The 19,102-nt window shown below is 38.1% G+C and overlaps 1 protein-coding gene across 5 annotated transcripts in view; it reads left to right on the top strand.

The window, feature by feature from the left end:
• Positions 1-16,044, top strand: part of LOC105466952 (potassium channel tetramerization domain containing 16) — a 312,786-nt gene extending 296,742 nt beyond the window's left edge. For all 5 annotated transcript variants that reach the window (XM_071098266.1, XM_011716157.3, XM_024788234.2 and 2 more), the window contains one exon: positions 11,159-16,044. In XM_071098266.1, the coding sequence (XP_070954367.1) occupies positions 11,159-11,613 (455 nt within the window). In that variant the 3' untranslated portion in view covers positions 11,614-16,044. The remainder of the gene's footprint in view (positions 1-11,158) is intronic.
• Positions 16,045-19,102: the final 3,058 nt, after the last annotated feature.

The following is a 19,102-nucleotide window of genomic DNA, read 5'->3' as shown; positions in this document are numbered from 1 at the left end:
GTCACACTGACAGAGTCTTCATCACAGCTGCACTTCTGAAAGATTTGGGTTAGTTGCTGACCTCCCTGTGCCTATTAGCTTTTCTGAAAACTATGCATGACAAGAGAGTCTGATTCATAGGAACATTATAAATCTCAAATAAGCTTCTATAAGGAAAGTGCTTAGAACACAACTGACATGTAGTAAACATTCAATATAAAGATGTCTATTATTTTTACATAATACCAACATAGGATCTGCCTATATGGGAAAAACATTTAGTTAGCTCAATCTTTGCTCCATTTAAAAATCCTAATTAAAGGAATAATGACTTCTTATTAGCTAGTCAGCAGAGATACATGTTCAGGCAGAGCTGCTAAATTTTGTCAGTCTTTCTATTCTGTTATCATGTGAAGATAGTGTGGTGAAAACGAGGCGTTCTTTCCATTTCGTGAAAAGTGAAATGACAACTCAATTTCCTTCATCTACTTTCACCGGGCTTCTTTTGGAAGTTATTGTGAATATAATGGCTGGGTCTTTGCCCAATACATTCCTGTCAGAAAGGCACCATTTTTCTGGAGCACTACAACATAAGTGATGGAACAGGCACTAATCTTGAAGTTGGATCTACCAAAAATTAAATCCTACTTTGGCCTTTTACTAGTTTTCTGAGCCATGAGAAAATTAGTAAAATTGTATGAAATGAAGTTTCCTCATCAATAAAATAGGAATATTTATTTGAAAGCAGCGGTTCTTAGCTAGAGGCAATTTTACCCCTAGGGGACAGTTGGCAATATCTGGAGACATTTTTAGTAGCCTCAACTGAGGAGGGGAGGTGCTAATGGCAATAAATGGATAGAGGCCACAGATGCCGCCTTACATCCTACGTTGCACAGGGTGGTCCCCATAAAGAACGGTTCTGCCCAAATGTCAATAGCGCCCTGACTTAGAGTGTTGTTAGAATAAGATAAAATGTAAAGCACTTACTATCACACATGACATGTGATAGGTGCTCACGTTCATTAATCCAGCAAGTTCTTCTTCCTCTTCTTCTTCATCTCCCCTTCCCCTTCTCCTCCTCCTCCTCCTCTTCCTCCTCCTCCTCCTCCTCCTTCTTTCTGCCACTTGCTAGGCATTGATCACTAATGTGAGTTTCTCGGTTTCCCTCTCTGTTGGGCCCAAGTACTGTGATAAACTAATTCACACTGAGATGTCTGAGATTTATTCTTCTCCCAAAAATATATGCAGTTTAAAAAGAAAGTCTTTTAGATCTTGATTATGAGTAAATCCCTGTGATGGAAGGTCAGCCATTCTGGCATCTGGGAACATTTGTTCTTCTCTAGCTACCTATTTGCCCTAGGAGGTAGAGATTAAGCATTGCAATTTTTACCTCCCTTTGCTGATTGCAAGGATTCAGTGAAGCAATACAGGTAAAATGTGTGGCATAGGATAGGTGTTTGATAAATGTAGATCAGTCTTATCACATACATAGTCTCTTTCTCTCTCACTTTCTCTCTCGCCTTTCTGGACATTAGGCATGTGATCGTATTTCAGGAATCTTCTCTCTCCAGAGTACCCTGTCCTGTGTTTATCTTCACTGTAATCAACAATTGACTCTTTTTCAGAGCTTTTTAATTCCTCTTCCCAGATGATAGACTGTCCAGATGTGAAACACTATCCAGCTGATTTTGCTGTATTTACCTTCTGCCCAAGTGGCTTTGCACCTTCCCAGCTGTATATCTGACACCCTTTCTTTCTCCAAGCTGTGTTTCCTCATTGTAAAATGAGGGCCACTTGGGGCCTCTCAGGTCTCTTCGAGGTCTCACACGATTCTCTTTTCAAACCACTGCTGTGGTCATGTGGGTCTGCCAGCACTGAGATTCTGCATGAGCATCCTGATTGGCCTTATCATGGCCATGCTTCTCATGCATTCTACATTTTCTGGTCAACCCTCACTGCTTCCAAGTAGTTTATGACTCATAAATGTTTTAAGATCTTTTCCACCTGTGTTTCTCACAAAATTCACAGGGTTCTGTAGCTCTTGAACAATTGCTCTGAATTTAACTTTTTTTTTTTTTTAACCAGGAGGATTAATAGAAGTTTAAGTTTGCATTTGCCAATAAACCATAGATTATTGTAGATTTGTTACTCTTGTCATCCAGGCTGGAATGCAATGGTGCGATCTCTGGTCACTTCAACCTCCACCTCCCAGGTTCAAGTGATTCTCCAGCTTCAGCCTCCCAAGTAGATGGGATTACAGGTGTCCGCCACCATGCCTGGCTAATTTTTGTATTTTTGGTGGAAACGGGGTTTCACTACATTGGTCAGACTGGTCTCAAACTCCCAGCCTCAGGTGATCCTCCTGCCTCAGCCTCCCAAAGTGCTGGGATTCAGGCATGAGCCAGCCTGCCCGGCCATATATTTTTTCCCTTTTGGAGGAGATATCACATACTAGTTGGTTGTTGAGTATTCATTAAGCAATATTAGCAAATATTATATCTTAATTCACTAGCAAGGGTTTTTTTTTTTTTTTCATGAACTAATTAAGTGCACACTTCACACACTGGTGATTGCTACCAAGGCAGCCCTGGTAGAACTGAGAAATGGTGGAAGGATGCAAAATGTCCCACACATCAGGAAGAGAACCACTGACACTGTATCCTTCAGGTAGTCCTTTTCATTATTTTCAATGGGCAGAGGGAAGGGAACTTACATTTTATATGTAAATATAATGATAAAAGACATAAGAAAGCCTGAGCTTTTAAGTTGTTCAAATAGCTGGTTACTTTTAGAAGTTATTGAAGGGCTGGAATCACTGGGGCAGTCATGTTTAACATCAATATTTAAACTCTTTCACTCTGTTAATACTTTTAAATATCTCTCATAGAAAATTTTCATGTTTGGATATTGTGTGCACTAAATAAAAAGCAGATGCTTTGTATTTAAAAAGATCTGAGTTTTAATTCTCACCACTTGTCAACTTTATAACTTTGGATCAGATAATTAACCACTTTTAGCTACAGTTTCTTCTTCCATGAAAAGAAAAGAATAGCATCCTAATTGACTAATGAGATTATTACTAATTCATCATTCACTAACAGGATTATTGTGAAGATAAAATTATGTAAAGTGCTGAACACAATAAAAAGACACAGGGAGTTCTCAATAAATAATATCTATTATTAGAATTTCACCAAGTTTCTGGTTTGGAAGAGCTAACTGTTACCTTATTCACTTTTGGAATCGCAATGCACAATAGGTAGCAAGGGAGCTACAGTACATCTTTTGAGGTGTTAAGTCAAATATGTTGGGACTGGTATAGCAAAGCGGTTACCATTCCAGAGAAGAAACAGGTTACCTACAAAGTAGCTTAGCAATAGTAATAGTGCCTGTCCCCTAAAGCATTGACCAGTATTAGTGCTAGACTTGCATAGGTGCTCAGAGGATAAAAAGGGTACGTTAAACAGATAGTAAGTGCGTTTACATGAATTTAATGTAGTGTTCAGGACTCTGGTTATAACATAAAATTTACTCCCACTAGATTAAACCAAAAGATAAAATCATAAACCTAGGGATTGGGCCCATTTAAATACTGCTAGATGTAGGTCTCTGTCTCTTCACTATTTCCCAGCTTTGCCTGTCTCACTTGGCTTCTTTCTGACTGAAAGTCCTCCCATTAGGTATGGAAGATGGCAATTGGGCTCACATACCCCTCACTTGGCAACCTCTCAAATCATAGGGCACATTTGACCCACCGTATTTCACCAGAACAGTCCCAATGAGGACTTGGATTCACCCGTCCTGAGTCTCATGCACTTACCTGAACCACCCACTATGGTCAGGGGGTGGGGAGTACTCTGTTCAAATGTGGGGGGTCGTGTGTGCCCCTCTGAGAAGTACCACCACCATGGTTGACAGTCGTTTAAGGGCAATGTGAAATAGGGAAAGGGAAAGAAGGAGGCTTTTACTGGAAGAATGGAACACACAAACTCTGTAGTTAATACATATACATTTCATTTTAAGAGACAAAAGATGCCGAGATATTGATTGCGAGGAGCTGCAGGCTTTGAGAGACTTGTTCCAATTTACAAAAAATATCAGTGAAAAGAAAAATGAAAAAGGAAGTCTCTAGGATGAAGAGGACCAAGTAGGAAAAGGGGTCAGGATGAGCTGCAGAACCTAAAGTAGGCAAACAAATATGTTTTGGGCAGAAGTAATCAAGTGTGATCTTAGTCCAAAACAGCTGAGACTAAGATGAGGAAATAAAATGAGGAAGAAAGCAAGAAAAACACAAAAATGACTTGGAAAGTGGAATACATGTGTCATCAAGGAACACTTGTAGAACTGCAAGGCAGTTCTACAAATCATTGCATTGCTCTAAAATCTAACATTGGAAGCTCCGGAGCTGAGAGGGTATGCCTGATCATTATCAAATAGGGAAATTATATAAATAGGAACCATGGGCTAAATGGTTAAGGAAGTTAATTTTTTACCTAATTGTTCAATGCTTTAGGGATGTTTATACTAATAAATTACTGAGTGATGGTCAATTTATATACACACACATATATAATATATATATAATATATATACACATTTTATATATAATGTATATTATATATATATAACTATATATATATAAAATAAATGTAAAACACTTTTAAAGTTCTTGATAGGCCTGTAGATTTTGCCATTTTCCTCTCTGGGTCAGCATGTTTTTGTCATATGTACATTGACTGTCTAGCAACATGCCTAAATATTTTCCATTCTAATGTCTTTTGCATGTCAGAATTTTCAATCCATTTTTCTTTTTGGGTGAAAGGTTTACTCTATCACACACACATTCACACATTCTAAACTAAACTTTGCTTTCTGTACATAACAGGCTTCCTCCCCCATTCATTTATCATGCAGCTATTCAATGAGCATCTGCTACTAGACGCCCTGGCATGCTGATCTGTGTTTGTCCTGGAGCATGGTCTGGAATTCAGAAGGAAACAAGCACATCCCTTATAGTCTAGTGCAGAAAACAGACATTAAGCCAATAAACCTAGAAACCCACCCATGTTTATACATTATGGTGCTGTGAAAGCAACGGGCAGGAGGTTGAGGCTAGCTTGAAAGTAGAAGGATGCGTGGCTGGTAAAGGGAAGATCACACACAAAACCTTGAAGTATAAAAAATGGCTGGCAGGGCAGGAGCTGAACTGAGGTGAATTTTTTTTTTTTTAATTTTCATTTCCTAGCTTGTGCAGTAGAGCACACATTCCTGCAGGTCAAGAGTGTCTTTCATTTCTTTTGCATCCCTCGCAGGGAGTGCCCTCGTTATTAAGGTGTTGTCTCTCAGTGCAAAACACATCCCTTTATACTCTATTTGTGATGCCAGGACTGGGATTTGGGTTAACCACACAGGCTAACTACACTTTTCCTTTGCCTAGCTGGCTTTCTGTTAGGCTATGTCAATAGGGGTGCTAGAAGTAGACACTAAAACATGGGAAGAATTCCTTGCTTGCTCCTATCAGCGTCAACTCAGCTTTTGTTTACTCCAAAACCAGTTGGTTCCAGTTTCCCTTTTTTCCCCTCTATAATCCCCAGAGCCAGGCTGATTCAAAGACACCAGCACCAGCAGGCCACATGCCCTCTTCAGATGTCTGGGTCCAACCTCCACACAATGCCTCCTCTAAGATTTAAGGTTCTAATAACTGCATCTTCTTTTACTTGTCTCCTTAGACTTAAGGATGGTAACCACCTTGTGTAGCCACTATCTTTGTCTCTTTACTGCTACCTGTTTGCATTTTCACTTCTCCCATATCTGTCTAACCAATACTTATGTTAAATTCTCCCTGTTCAGGTAACTGGTGGGGTGCCTGTGTTCCTGACTGACTCTGATGGATGCATGGATAGTTTAACTGTCTGTTCTTGTCCATACTAACCATCTCTCAGTAGAAGCTCCCACTGGGCCCCTCCAAGGCCAACTGTTCATGAGTAAAAAAGGTCAACTGCAAGCAAGAAGCGATGATTGTCAAGCTTGAAGACAAACTTTTTTCAGAAGCTCTCATAGCCTGCCTATTCCCGATCTCTCAGTATGCAATATCTTTTTCAAGGTTAGCAGAATTATAAAAACATCAATTTGGCCATTATTGACTTTTCAACTGGGATACCAAGAAAACCTTTCAGCAGCCTCGATAAATTAAATCTGGCCACCTAGCTCCCAGACTGGCAGGCTCCTACATCATTGACAGAGAAGACAGGGAAAAGCAGTTTTCCCAGCTGTTGCAGTAAATGATGTGCATTGTGCTCACAGCCATTAGCAGGTGGAAAATTTGAAGTGTGGGTACATTGCAGAGCTGCCTCTTTTAAAAATGCATAAGCACTTTGTGAGTTTGCTAAGTCATGTTTCACTCAGCTCAGTTTGAATTTTTCATAGAGGAGAAATATTCTGTAGTCTTTCCTCTTTAAGTTCTTCTTTATCAGTAAGAACTGACACAGTGAGGTCTATAGTGGAAGGGGGCCAAGTCTAATCATACCATTTGCTTGATTAGTCCTCAGTTTTTCTAAGTTGTAAAATGCTTGAAGATTTAGGGCTTTAAGGACTTAATATAACTGAGTTTCCTGCCTCTCCCTGTTTAATCCAAAATGCAAATTCTTTCCCATTCTGGATTTGAGTTTATTTGATGTGTTTTCATGTAAATTTTTATCCTGAAGAGCTCATCCATTTGTGAAATTTTAAGCATTGCACTGTAAAGACTCCTTTTTCTCCAAAAACATCCCCTGTTCACACACCATGTGCCACACACAGTATGTGCTTGTGGTCACTCATTGGTCACACCATTCCTATGCTGAGGCAGACATTACTAAGTACTGAATACACATTTTCCTGATGCATCCAGCTGTAACATCAGTGTCATTACTAATGTGATATTCCAGCTAGACCTAAGAATTAGTTGTGTGGTGTACTGATGGAAGCATTATAATTATACAGCAAGCCCTTGATTTGTTTCCTTCATATGGAATAGTGTCAGGATTGTAGTAGAACAAAGATGTATAACTGAATGGAATACTTAGTGTGCCCCAAATTATGAAACATCTTTTACATTAGCTACCTCATTTAATTTTCTTCAAAGCCCTGTGAAGAGAATACTATTAACAGCCTTATTCTTCAGATGAGTAAACTGAGGCTCAGAGAGTTGAACTAATTCATGTAAGGTCTCATAGGTGACAAATTGTGAAGCCTGACTCTGGCGCCTGAGACCTGCACTGCCATGTTATCAACTTGATACAATTCAACATATGTGTTCAGCTCATTCATTGATTATTCATCAAACATTTATCAAGCCACTCTTATGCAGCAGGCACCAAAAATCATATTCAACAAATTCAGCAATGACTTATTAAAAAACAAGGTAGAGCTATTAGGTTCTCTGACCAGCAACTAGATAATAACTCCCCAAACAGGCAATAGATTTCCTGCTTTTTTAATATCAATAAATCAGACTTTTCTTGGAATGAAATGGTTTTCTTCCCACATCTGGCTAATCAATTGTAACCTATTTTCTCCCCAAATGGAGAGAATTATTCCAGCCAGTATTGAAACCTCAGCAAATTGGAAGCAAAATACGTTGCAATTTGAAGTACCAAGGTATTTATGAGATCGTTATTTGCTATAATTGGGGGGATTCTAGAATACTTTCTGTTACAGAACTGACCTTTCATAGATCTTTCCATACTTTCCAAGACTTGTAAGCACATCACAGTGGTTCTGCAAGGTCAAAGGGTCTGGAGCTTACATGTGTCATTTCTGTGTTCTGATTTAAAACCTCTTTGCTTGTAATTAGGTTCTTGGGAAGAGGGTAGTCAGGCAGACAGTGCTCCTAGAAAAGATATGGGGTGGTCATCTTCTCACGTTTGATTATTTTTCAAACTTCACAACGACTCTTCATGTAGGACTACCTTTGGGCTGTAGTACTATTAATCCTATAATATTGGATGAGCTGGATGGGGCCCTTCTGATCCTATCTTTCTTTTTTGGTTTAATATAATATATAGACTTCAGAAGCCATCTCATAAATTATCTTGCCAAAATAAATGGCAAGTAAAACAGTCAAATGTTCTCATAAAATCTTGAAACACGGCAGCATGACAACCTCCACGAGAATTAAGTTGCTCAATTTCCCTTTGATAGTGATAGTGCCCAGAGTAAGTGGAAAGCAATACTTCTGTTTGGTAGCTGGAGGATCCCACATGACATTTAAATACATGATCATCCCAGCAGTTCAGGGAGGAAATAACTGCACCATTGCCAGGTTCCTGGCTTGGCACATAGTGAGGGCTTCATGCAATTTTCCACATGAATATACAAGAAATCCTTCACATGATGGTGTTTGTGTTGTTAAAATAACTTTGGGAAGACTGGGTGTGGTGGCTCACACCTATAATTCTAGCACTTTGGTAGGCCGAGGCAGGCAGATCACTTGAGGTCAGGAGTTCAAGACACACCTGGCCATGGTGAAACCCCCTCTCTACTGAACATACCAAAAAATTAGCTGGGCATGGTGGCAGTTGCCTGTAGTCCCTGCTACTCAAGAGGCTGAGGTGGGAGAATTGCTTGAACCTAGGAGGTGGAGGTCGCAGTGAACTGAGATCGTAGCAGCACTGCACTCCAACCTGGGTGATAGAGCAAGACTCTGTCTCAAAACAACAACAACAACAACAACAAAACCCAAACAAAAACTTTTGTAGAAGTCTCAAGTTTTCTTCTGGGTCCATTGAATGAAATGACTTAACCATGGGGAAGGTGATTGACTCTTGGACAAAAAGACACAGCAATTGCTTCTCTACTGGTTCAGCAGAGTTTATGGCCAAAATATTTTGTAATCTTGCTTTAAGGTAATAGGTGTTTCCCAGCATATATTTCTTCTCTTCTTCCTTTCTGTATTTCCCCTCTCCCTCTTCTTTCTTTTTGTAAAAGCTAAATTCAATTTCTGCACTTTTTCAAAAAGGTTTAAAACCAGATTGTCTCTGGTTTGATGTGATTACTTTTCTTCAGTGCAATTCATTGGAACCATTTCTCAGTTAAGTCATTTTGGCATAGGGGTTGCCGAGTTTGGGGAAGCAGAAGCAGATTCTGCCTAGTGAAGGTAAAAAATGATGCCCTCAAAATGTATGCTGGCAGACAGAAATCATTTTCTATTACTGATATTTTCAGTCACCAGCTGGTATATGTTGAACAGTTTCTGTATTGCATGGAAAATGTATAATAGCATGAGATAACTAGAACAATACTGCTATTGTGATTCCTTTTGGCTAATTGGATTGTTGCATTTAGTTTAACAGCTTTAAAAACACAATGATTACTCAGTCACATTTTAGAAAGTGACTTGAAAGAGTGGGTATAATTTAGGAATACTTCTGGAGTTGTGATTTATAGAAACTTTTGTTTTACTTTCTCTTTAAAAATTGTATGGAGATAAGTAGGTATATGTTTAAATCATTTAGTGTGTAAAGAACAGGCATTATCCAAGAAGATAGGACATAACTTTCCTAATAGTTTTCATTCTAAGTTTTCTCTACTTTGACTATGTTAGAAATGGCAATAAAGTAAGATCCTACGTAATGTGACCTATGATTCATGAGAATAAGATATGGTGTAAACCAAAATGGGGTCTCCTTTAAAACTATATAAAGGTACTACATTATCCTTGTCCTCAACATCATAAAGGAATTTGTTCTCTTTATTTTTATGGATTAAGTACAAAGAATTGTAGAAGTGCCCAGCATGTAATACATGATCAGTAAATAGTATTAAGTTTATGACTCCAGGAAGACTGTGGCTGTTCAGAGGGTGGAAGTGGGGGGCAGTGACTTATTTTTAGGAAGTTGCTTTGTGCCATGATTGTGGACTTTTTTTTTTTTTTTTTTTTTCTGGTTCATGGAGCCACTGTGCATCTGCAACATTGCTCTGCCTTCAAATTGCTAAATGCAGTATTATGAGTCAAGACTCAGAGGAATGGGAGAAGAGGGACTCACATTGGCTGAAAAAATGACACAGAATATAGTTTATCATATAAATGAAAAGCTCACTGGCAAGACTAGCTTCAGGTGTGGCTAGATCCAGATACTTAAAAGTTATAATATGGCCTTTTATTGAATTTCTACATTGTTCCTTGGCGTATTTGCTCTATTACAACAATGGATACTTCACTATGCTCATATTAAGGAGCTCATGGCCTAGTAGCTAATATGATATATAACAAAATGTAATATGTGCTATAATAGAGGAACTTACAAAGTAGAACTATAATTCAGAGAGGAGAAAAAAGCAAATACGTCTGAGGAGAGGTTAACAAGAAATTCAGAGAAGTTATAACCTGCAAATTGTTTTGAAGTAGAAGCAAAGATTTTACTAACAAGGATACTGAATAAAATGGTTAATTGGTATGGTTATGGCCCTTGGAAGGTCTGTATTCAAATCTCAGCTCTGCCACTTTCAAATTGTACAAACTCTGGCAAGTTTCTTAAACTCTTGGGGTCTTAGTTTCCTTGTATGGAGACTGAAATTGAAACTACTGAGTTAACAGAGTTTTCGTTAAGGACCAAGGAGCTGAGGGATACCCAGATAGGGACAGGCACAGAGTCAGTCCCCCTTCTCTGGTTACTGTCATTCTGTTTTGATAGCGTCCTCCTGTTGTACCTGACTGCTGTCACTTGGAGCTTTTCATCAGCTATGGGAAATCGGCTAGCTTTTATTGAGAGTTTACTGTGAGAGAGATACTGCATTAAGAATTTTGACTTATCTAACTCCTTCCTGTAACTCCAGATAGTAGGAAAATTATTACCCTTAAACCACAGATGAGGAAAGTGACTCTGAAAATCTAAGGAATGTGCCGAGGTGACAAGCTTAATAAATGATGTTAGCTGGGTATTTCTGACTCCCGTGCTCATGGGCTCAAGCATTATACTATATTTCCTCTTATATAGCATGCCATCATTAATTTCCTCCCCTCATGGACTTGGCTTTTGGCTCCTGTTGCAGCCCACCCTGGGTACCACCCCACTTTTTCTAAAAGCATGGTTCCATGGTGCTTCTCTTATGTGTGTTTGTGTGTATGTCCAAGTGCTATACTGCTACTCCAACTGACCTGGCTGGCAATAATCCTTTGGGTCCTGTGCTTTCTTTTCAGGTGAGCCTTCCAGATGGTCACCCTCACACTGCGATTGCTGCTGCAAGAATGGCAAAGGTGACAAAGAAGGGGAGAGTGGCACGTCTTGCAATGACCTCTCCACATCCAGCTGCGACAGCCAGTCTGAGGCCAGCTCTCCCCAGGAGACGGTCATCTGTGGTCCCGTGACACGCCAGACCAATATCCAGACTCTGGACCGTCCCATCAAGAAGGGCCCTGTCCAGCTGATCCAACAGTCAGAGATGCGGCGGAAAAGCGACTTACTCCGGACTCTGACTTCAGGCTCCAGGGAATCGAACATGAGCAGCAAAAAAAAAGCTGTTAAAGAAAAGCTGTCAATTGAGGAGGAGCTGGAGAAATGTATCCAGGATTTCCTAAAAATCAAAATTCCAGATCGGTTTCCCGAGAGAAAACATCCTTGGCAATCTGAACTTTTACGGAAGTATCATCTATAAGGGAGGGCTGGGGGTGGGAAGATAAAAAAAAAAAAAAAAAAAAAAAAAAAAAAAAAAAGTCTTCATTTTGAAATTAACCTCCTAAAAGGAATTCATATTTTAAAGGAAAAAATACAACTAATGATGCACATTTCTTAGAACACAATAGTCCATTGATATACTACTGCCTACTTTACCTAGTTCACCTTAACATGTAAATCCACAGGGTAGATTTCTTTCTAGATGTGGAAGTACAAGAAAATCTTTTTTAGTTATTTGTTTGTTTACTTGGTCCCATGTGCTAAGTATCTTATATATAATGAGAGTCAGCTATATAAAAGTAGCTGAGAGGCCTTGGGAATCGTTTATCCCAAACCGGGTTTTTTTCTCTCATCTTCTACCTCCCTCCTTTGAATGAGGGTATGGTAAAAAAAAGATCTGGCCCAATGGCATAAGTTTGGAATTTTAAATTTTGCTTTTTCCTTTCGTTTATGGGGTAGGGGGGGAATGGCAGATTTATATGACTTTTCACTCAAATCTATATGTGCCAGTTTATATTGACTCTGTATGCATGAGTATTTGTGCAACATAAGCACAACTAAGTATGTATATACACACTACGCACACGATGCCAGGGCCTAGACATCCCAAGGGCTGTACTCCTGCTCCCAGCAGCCCTCTCTTAGAACATTTCAGATGGATAAGCTTCTGACTCTTTCTTAAAATTCTTTTGGGAAGATTTCCCAACCTTTCTTCACAACGCTTTCTAACATCAAATGACCCTCATCATCAACAAATTGTATTCCTTATTTTGAAATTAATACCCTCAGGCTCCATTTTACTGCTTTGCTCTTTGTCTGCATTAAGAGAGGATGAGGAGAGCTGGTCAAACATTCTTTGTGTTAAAAAATCAAACATTCGTATTCGCAAAATTTTCTGCTAAATGACCCCACACTCAGCCTTCTCTACCCTGAACTAAATTATCACCTTTCTCTCCATGTTTTCAGAGTTCTTACTGCCCACAGTTTAATGGTGTGGCCTTTCCACGTAATCCACATTAAGTTCTGTGTTCCTGTGTTGTGGAACTAAGGACAACACACAGTACTCAAATAAGGCTCCGGCCTTTTGTTTGTTTTAGAGAAAGTTGTATTCCACATACAATCTAATAATTTCTTATAAAAATTTTAAGCTACGAAGCTACATTTTTACTTGCTGGTAGCCTTTTTTGTTTGCCTTTGGGATTCGGGGTTTGGCTGTGCCCATGCTAGGGTTTAGCTGTGTCATTTTTATGATGTTTGTAACAACCCAGCAAGGTAACTGAAGCTCCAAAGTTAAGGTTTCAGATTTCTAAATGAAACAATCTTTTTCAATTACATCCTATCCAGTATAGACACAGCCAAAAAGAAACCGCTAATAGCTATCCATCCATGTAACTCTGTATTTTACTAAGGTACCAATAGCTCTTTCATAGACTTGTGCTACATGAAGGTTGAAAGACCGGTTTTTATTTTCAGCATTCCTCATGCATTTCAGTAGTAACCAAAAATTGATTTGTCAATTATTAATTGTGTGCCAAGCACTCCTAATTTGTTTCATTGCGTGTGTGTGCATGTGTGTATGTGTACCACAGGTAATAAAGGCAATTGGATGATATCTGTAGGAGGAAAACAATGACTAATTTCTTCCTTTTAAAATCTTTCATTGATGCACATTTATTATGTAAGAGGTTCTGTCTTGATTTCTGTTCTTAGTGATGATTAGTATATGAATATTTTTCTGAATTTTTGTAATTCTCGCCTTCACACTTGGATGACAGGCTCAGCTAAGTTTTCCTTGTCCTGAAGGTTTGAATGGAGTTTAAAGTGTTTACATAAGTGAAAAAGAAAGTATATCTTGGGAGTTGAGTTGTCAAGAGAATTATAATTTATGAATTTAAGTGATGTTCTTTTCTGTATTAATATATTAGCAGATATTTGATCTTAACTACAACATAGCTTTGTTTGTAAAGCCTACCAGTATGTCTTCATTATTTTCAATGTTTCTTGATAGCACATGAAAATACCATCATCCTAATAACAGAAGATCTTGCAAAGAATCACAGAGCTTAATGGGTCAAGAAGTTGAATTTGGGGAAAATATCCTGAAACTCACTTTGGTCATATGATAATTGTGTTATCACTGGAAGTGCTGTCAAAGACTTTGGTGTCTAACTAAAATGGCCAAAGTTCCAACTTCCTTAAATTTCAGACCTGACTGTAATGGCCTCAAGATAGAGAGATACCCTCATAAGAATTAAAGAATTAAGATGATAGTCAACCCAATATTTCTACTACATTCTTTAAACAGGAAATTAAACACTGCAAAAGGAGTGTTAATGGCAGTGTTCTTCTGACCCCTGACCTGTCATCAGTTTTCTCTGCTCTGACATTCCTTATATACCCAGTGAACAAAGCTAGAATAGAAAACCTGTTTAAAACAATCACAACAGCAGTATTTTTATTTTGGGCCACCTCTCGGCTGGCACCCATCCCATAGTAAAATATTCAAGTAACTAAGACAATAGCATGGCGTTTATTTGTGTGAGTGTTGGTATAGAGATGAACATAGACCTGGCCAGTAAAAGGCTCTGAGGAGGCTTAAAGTACCTAGTTTGAGTGGAGTTATCAAGTGAGGTTCAGGTAGCCTGCAACATTGGAAATGAGTTCTGGGTAAGTGAGTTATAAGAGTACATGCTCTAGTAACTCTGGTAGTCACTGTGACTCGGGCATGTTTCCCTGAAGTTAAAATAATTTTTAGAACTTTTTGTTTAATTCTGAACAAAAAATGTATGTGGTTTGCTTCTAGAACATTGGTTATGACAAGGGCCATAAATTGCTAATATAAAGAAAGTAGTAATATCAAATGGATACAATGAATGGGGAATCACATGTATGGAGCCCCAACTTAGATTGCCTTCTGGGAAATCCCACTAAAATCCAGTGAGCTTGGGGAGATCATTCTCTAAAGGTATGTGAGTCGTCTAAAGTCAGAAACGTATTTACAAAGTCCTTCTACCCACTATCAAAGATGAACTGATCCACATTCAGCAGGAAAAGGGGAAGACAGGAATATAAAACTACTAGATCATATGGTAGTGTGATTTTCTTTCCCCCGCTAGGAAAAATTGCACTGAAATGCTGTCAAAAAATAATGAAGTGAAGTGGCTTCCAATATATGCACTGATGTTATCCTTTGTATTTATAGGCACAGTTATCTTACTGAAAATGCATGCACGGTGAATTAAAATAAAAGGGGGAACAATGCACAAATAATAAGTTTTCCCTTTGCTCTTTATTCCTTCATAGTTGTATCTATTCCAACCAATTCATTTTGGGGGAACACATTTATTAAAGGGTGCTGACATGGAACTTTTCTCTTTTCAGTTAGCCTTGTTCGATTCAGAGGAACCTTTATCCATAGGCACAGATGTGTTGCTTGTTCTGGGCCCCATTACTTCCTGTGCTTCTGGATTACTTTTGCTTTCCTGGGCTTTAGATTCTTCTCTGAGTATCCTTTGTTGGTGTCAGACAAAACATGCTCCAATGAGACAAAAGGAAGGCATGTATGGTGTTTTGCAAAATTACTTGACACCAGCTCCCACAATGGGAACCAAATTTTGATTCTTATACATTTTCCTTTGTTGCAATTCCAGCCTTCCAACTTTGTATCTACTATAGAGTGGATCTGTGAATTTGAGTGCTGGTATTTTCTGCCACTATATACTATGCCATGGAATTTGACTAGCCTTAGTCTTCTAGATGATCTTTACTAGAATTAATAAGATTCTTTCTGTGAATTTTTAGGAAGAATTCTTTGTCACCTCCACCTGACACACCAATTTTCAAAAGAAAAACGAAGGGAATTCATTTTTCCTTATGGTGACTCTTTGGCAGATAAACATTTTTGCCAATTTGCATGCTGGGTTACGGGTTTAGCATGGGCCATTTCTCTCTTTAATGTCTTGGTATTATTGGCGTCTTGCAATCTTGATGCCCCACATTTTTAATTTATTTATTTTCTTTTATATTGTCAAAATAGCACACTAGAGAAAGAACCAGAGTGAACATTCGGTATCCTGTGTTACAATGGAGTTACATGTCATTTGTATAGAACTGTATAATGATTAATATCTGCAGAGAAATTAGACCAAATGAAACCTGCTGGCATAGGTTTGATTTATATTGCCTTCATCATTCTGGTTTTAGACGAAATGGTTATTGCTCTCTACCACTGCTGAAAGAATAGAGTCTTAAACTTTAATAATCACAGCCTTGTGATGCAAGCACAGAGCTTATTTGTTTGAAATGCCTATTATTCTCATCTTGCTGTATATGTTGGAATGGAGATTCTTTTTCCAGTGATCTCCATTGCAAGCTTTTTAACAGTGTTTTTTAATACTCAGTATGCATAAAATTCATGTGTAGCACTTGTAAAAATGCAGATTCCTTCAACCTATCTTCAAAGAGTCTGATTCGGAAACTTGAAGCAGGGCCAAGAAATTTGTATTTTGAGCTAGTCTCCTTAATAATTTTGATGAAGATTGTCTATAGACCTTATTTTGAAAAATTCTGCTATTTAGGGAATATGCAGAGACCAACAGTTCCTTTACTTCTTAGAAGCATTTCCTCATTTTCTCTTACTTCCTTCCCACTACAAATAAGTCAAAGCATGCATTATTCATTATCTTAAGAGAAAAAACCCAAAGAAAAACATCCTAAGACTAGGGCAGAATAGATTTTCATGAATTCTTTGCCATTTCATCTGCTGTATGTCAACCATAACCCTTTCTCCATATTGTGTGTGTATGTGTATGGGTTTTTTCCCAAAATAAAAGCCTACATTATTACAGTCTTAGCTCTGGGTAGATGGGAGCACATCTCTGAGTGAGATGTATTCTAATGATACCCAACAAGAAATAAAAATAATGATCTTTCCCAAGGAGAATTGTTTATTTCTAGGCCCTTACTTAGTATGAGTAGGAGGAAATTGAAAGTGACCCATAATTTAATGATGTATATGGCCCCAAAGGTGATTCCATTAACTGCACATAAAATATAACCAAAATGAATATGGAATGATTAGTGAATTCAGCTACATTTTACCAAACAAATCCTGTGCCATTGAACTGCTAAATTTGTCCAATTTGACTCAATCAGGACTATGAAGCTCTCAGAAAATTGAAGATCATGAACCCTGACATTAACTAAAAACTTGAAGCCAAACTCATGTTTGAGAATAAATGCCAAAAAAGAAAAAAAAAAAAAAAGAAAAGAAAAGAAAAAGAAAGCAAGAAAGAGTGAATTCAAACAGGTTTCAATGATCCAATTGACTCTATTCATTTAACAGAATAACTGGATACATACCAAATTCCCACATTATAAGAAAGATAAAAATAGAGATCACGCTTGTCATGATCATGAGTGAATATGTGAGTAAATATTATTGCCAAAGGAAAGTGAAGTACGCTTAATGAAACTGTTGAACATGAGCAACTAATTATGTTAAACTGGCCAAGATTAAAACAAAAATGGTTAAATTTGATTCAGTTTGTTGCCCTCTCTCCTCTGCTTCCTAAGTGGGATTCCTTTTCTGTCCCAGCTTCCTAAGGTTCAAAAATGTTTCTCTTGTTTGTGAACAAATTTTGTTGCCAATTAGGTAAAAAATGTTAAGTTCCCAGACTGTCATCCTTGCATTATTTAGGAAATTTACTTTTAAAAGGATAAAGAAAAATGTGCCTGGCCTAGCAACTATCAAGGGCTTGTCCTGGAGGAGGGTGGGGGTAATCTTCCTGTTAATCAGCTTTGTAAAAGCACTTATATGCCAACCAGAGGGTTTATTAAGTCTCTTGTCTCCAGCAACCTCCTCCATCTTATCAGTTTATTTTTAGAATTGACCTTTAGATAATTTACCTGCATTTGCACAGTGAAAAATCAACATAACTTTATATTCTCTTCCTGCTGACGTGGTCTCCATCCATCACAAATGGAAGCAGAACTGATGTTTAATAAAGTAATGAGAGTTGCTTTCAAATTATATCAGTGTGCATGTGTGAGTGTGCACATAACCATGTGCAATTTTTAGGTTTATGTCAGTTCAGTGGATAATGTGTGTGGGAGTGCTATCTGAGTGTGTGGAAAAAGCCTTTGGTTGCATAGTTTAACAGCTTTTTATTTCAGCACAATAGTTTGTCTTTACTGTGGATGTCAGTCCTTGAGAATGTTAAGTAAAGCTGGTCTCCTCATGTGGAATTCAAACAATACTATTTTCTGGGGAAAATTCAAACTCATATCCACGTATATAGTGAAGAGTGGCATCTTATTCAAAAAAACAATGCATTTTTCAAAGCTAAAATAGACATAGAATACACATTAATCATCAGTAGTCTTTTTTAATTGCAGCCAGTGGTCAGTGGTATATCTACACCTTTAGGTGAGAGACAGAAAAATTTCAGGAAACTCTCCTTGATTCATGTGGGTTATGTGCATTTAAGGCCATGGTTTTCAACCAGGGGTGGTTTTGCATCCCAGAGGTCTTTGGGCAATGCCTGGAGATATTTTTTGTTTCATGATTTGAGGGGTGCTACTGACACTTGATGGGTATAGGCCAGAGTTGCTGCTAAATATCCTACAGTGCACTGGAAAGCCCTCCATATCAAAAAGTTATCCAGTCCACAACGTCAATAGTGCTTAGCTTGAGAAACTCTAAATTAAGCATGGGTTTAAATTTGTCAAGGCATTTTTTTTTTTCTGTACCATATACGGAAGTCTTCCAGGTCAAGAAATAGGATAAAATAGAAAAATAAAAATCAGAACCAGTTTAAATGTGTAAAGGAATTATATGTATGGAAATTATTTGAAGTTACATGTAATTATCTCTTTATACACATGTGAAAGCTGAGATTTAGAGAAACAGGAAACTTTTTCCAGGGATCTAGTAGTGATGAGGAAGGCCTGTAGTTTATGTGTCTTATCTTCTTCTACTTCAGTCTTTCTGCTTCAGAAAAATTATACTTCAGGGATGTTGTCAATCTTTTAACAGCTAAATGCGCTTGTTGTGAAGCACTCTGGGATCCCTTTCAGTTTGCATGATCCTGTTAAAGATGTTTCCCAAGCTGATCAACAGTAGACCACAAGGTGCTCTCAGAAATGAAACCAGTAAGGGGGACAAAGTGTTTAGAGCAGGCCAACGATTTCATTGTCTGTAACTGCTTATCATACACTTTGTTACTTTGAGTTGAATATTCCCTCACTGAGGATGGTAAAATCTTATTGGAAAATATGTTTCGTAGACTTACACAGCGGGGGCTCCCATGTTCTTGTTTCCAAACGTGACAAAGTCTAAGCACAAGTCCTGGCTACTGAGCCTTATTGTTTAGTTTACATGTACTGACTTTATTAGAACACAAAGCACATTTGTGTCTGATATGATTTGACATTTTTCTTTTAATTTATCATACCAACATCCCAGGGAT

Source organism: Macaca nemestrina, chromosome 6 (genome assembly GCF_043159975.1).
Source record: "Macaca nemestrina isolate mMacNem1 chromosome 6, mMacNem.hap1, whole genome shotgun sequence".
Lineage (NCBI taxonomy): Eukaryota > Metazoa > Chordata > Mammalia > Primates > Cercopithecidae > Macaca > Macaca nemestrina.
The sequence above is the reverse complement of the archived record's forward strand: the minus strand, read 5'-3'. Positions and strand labels throughout refer to the sequence as shown.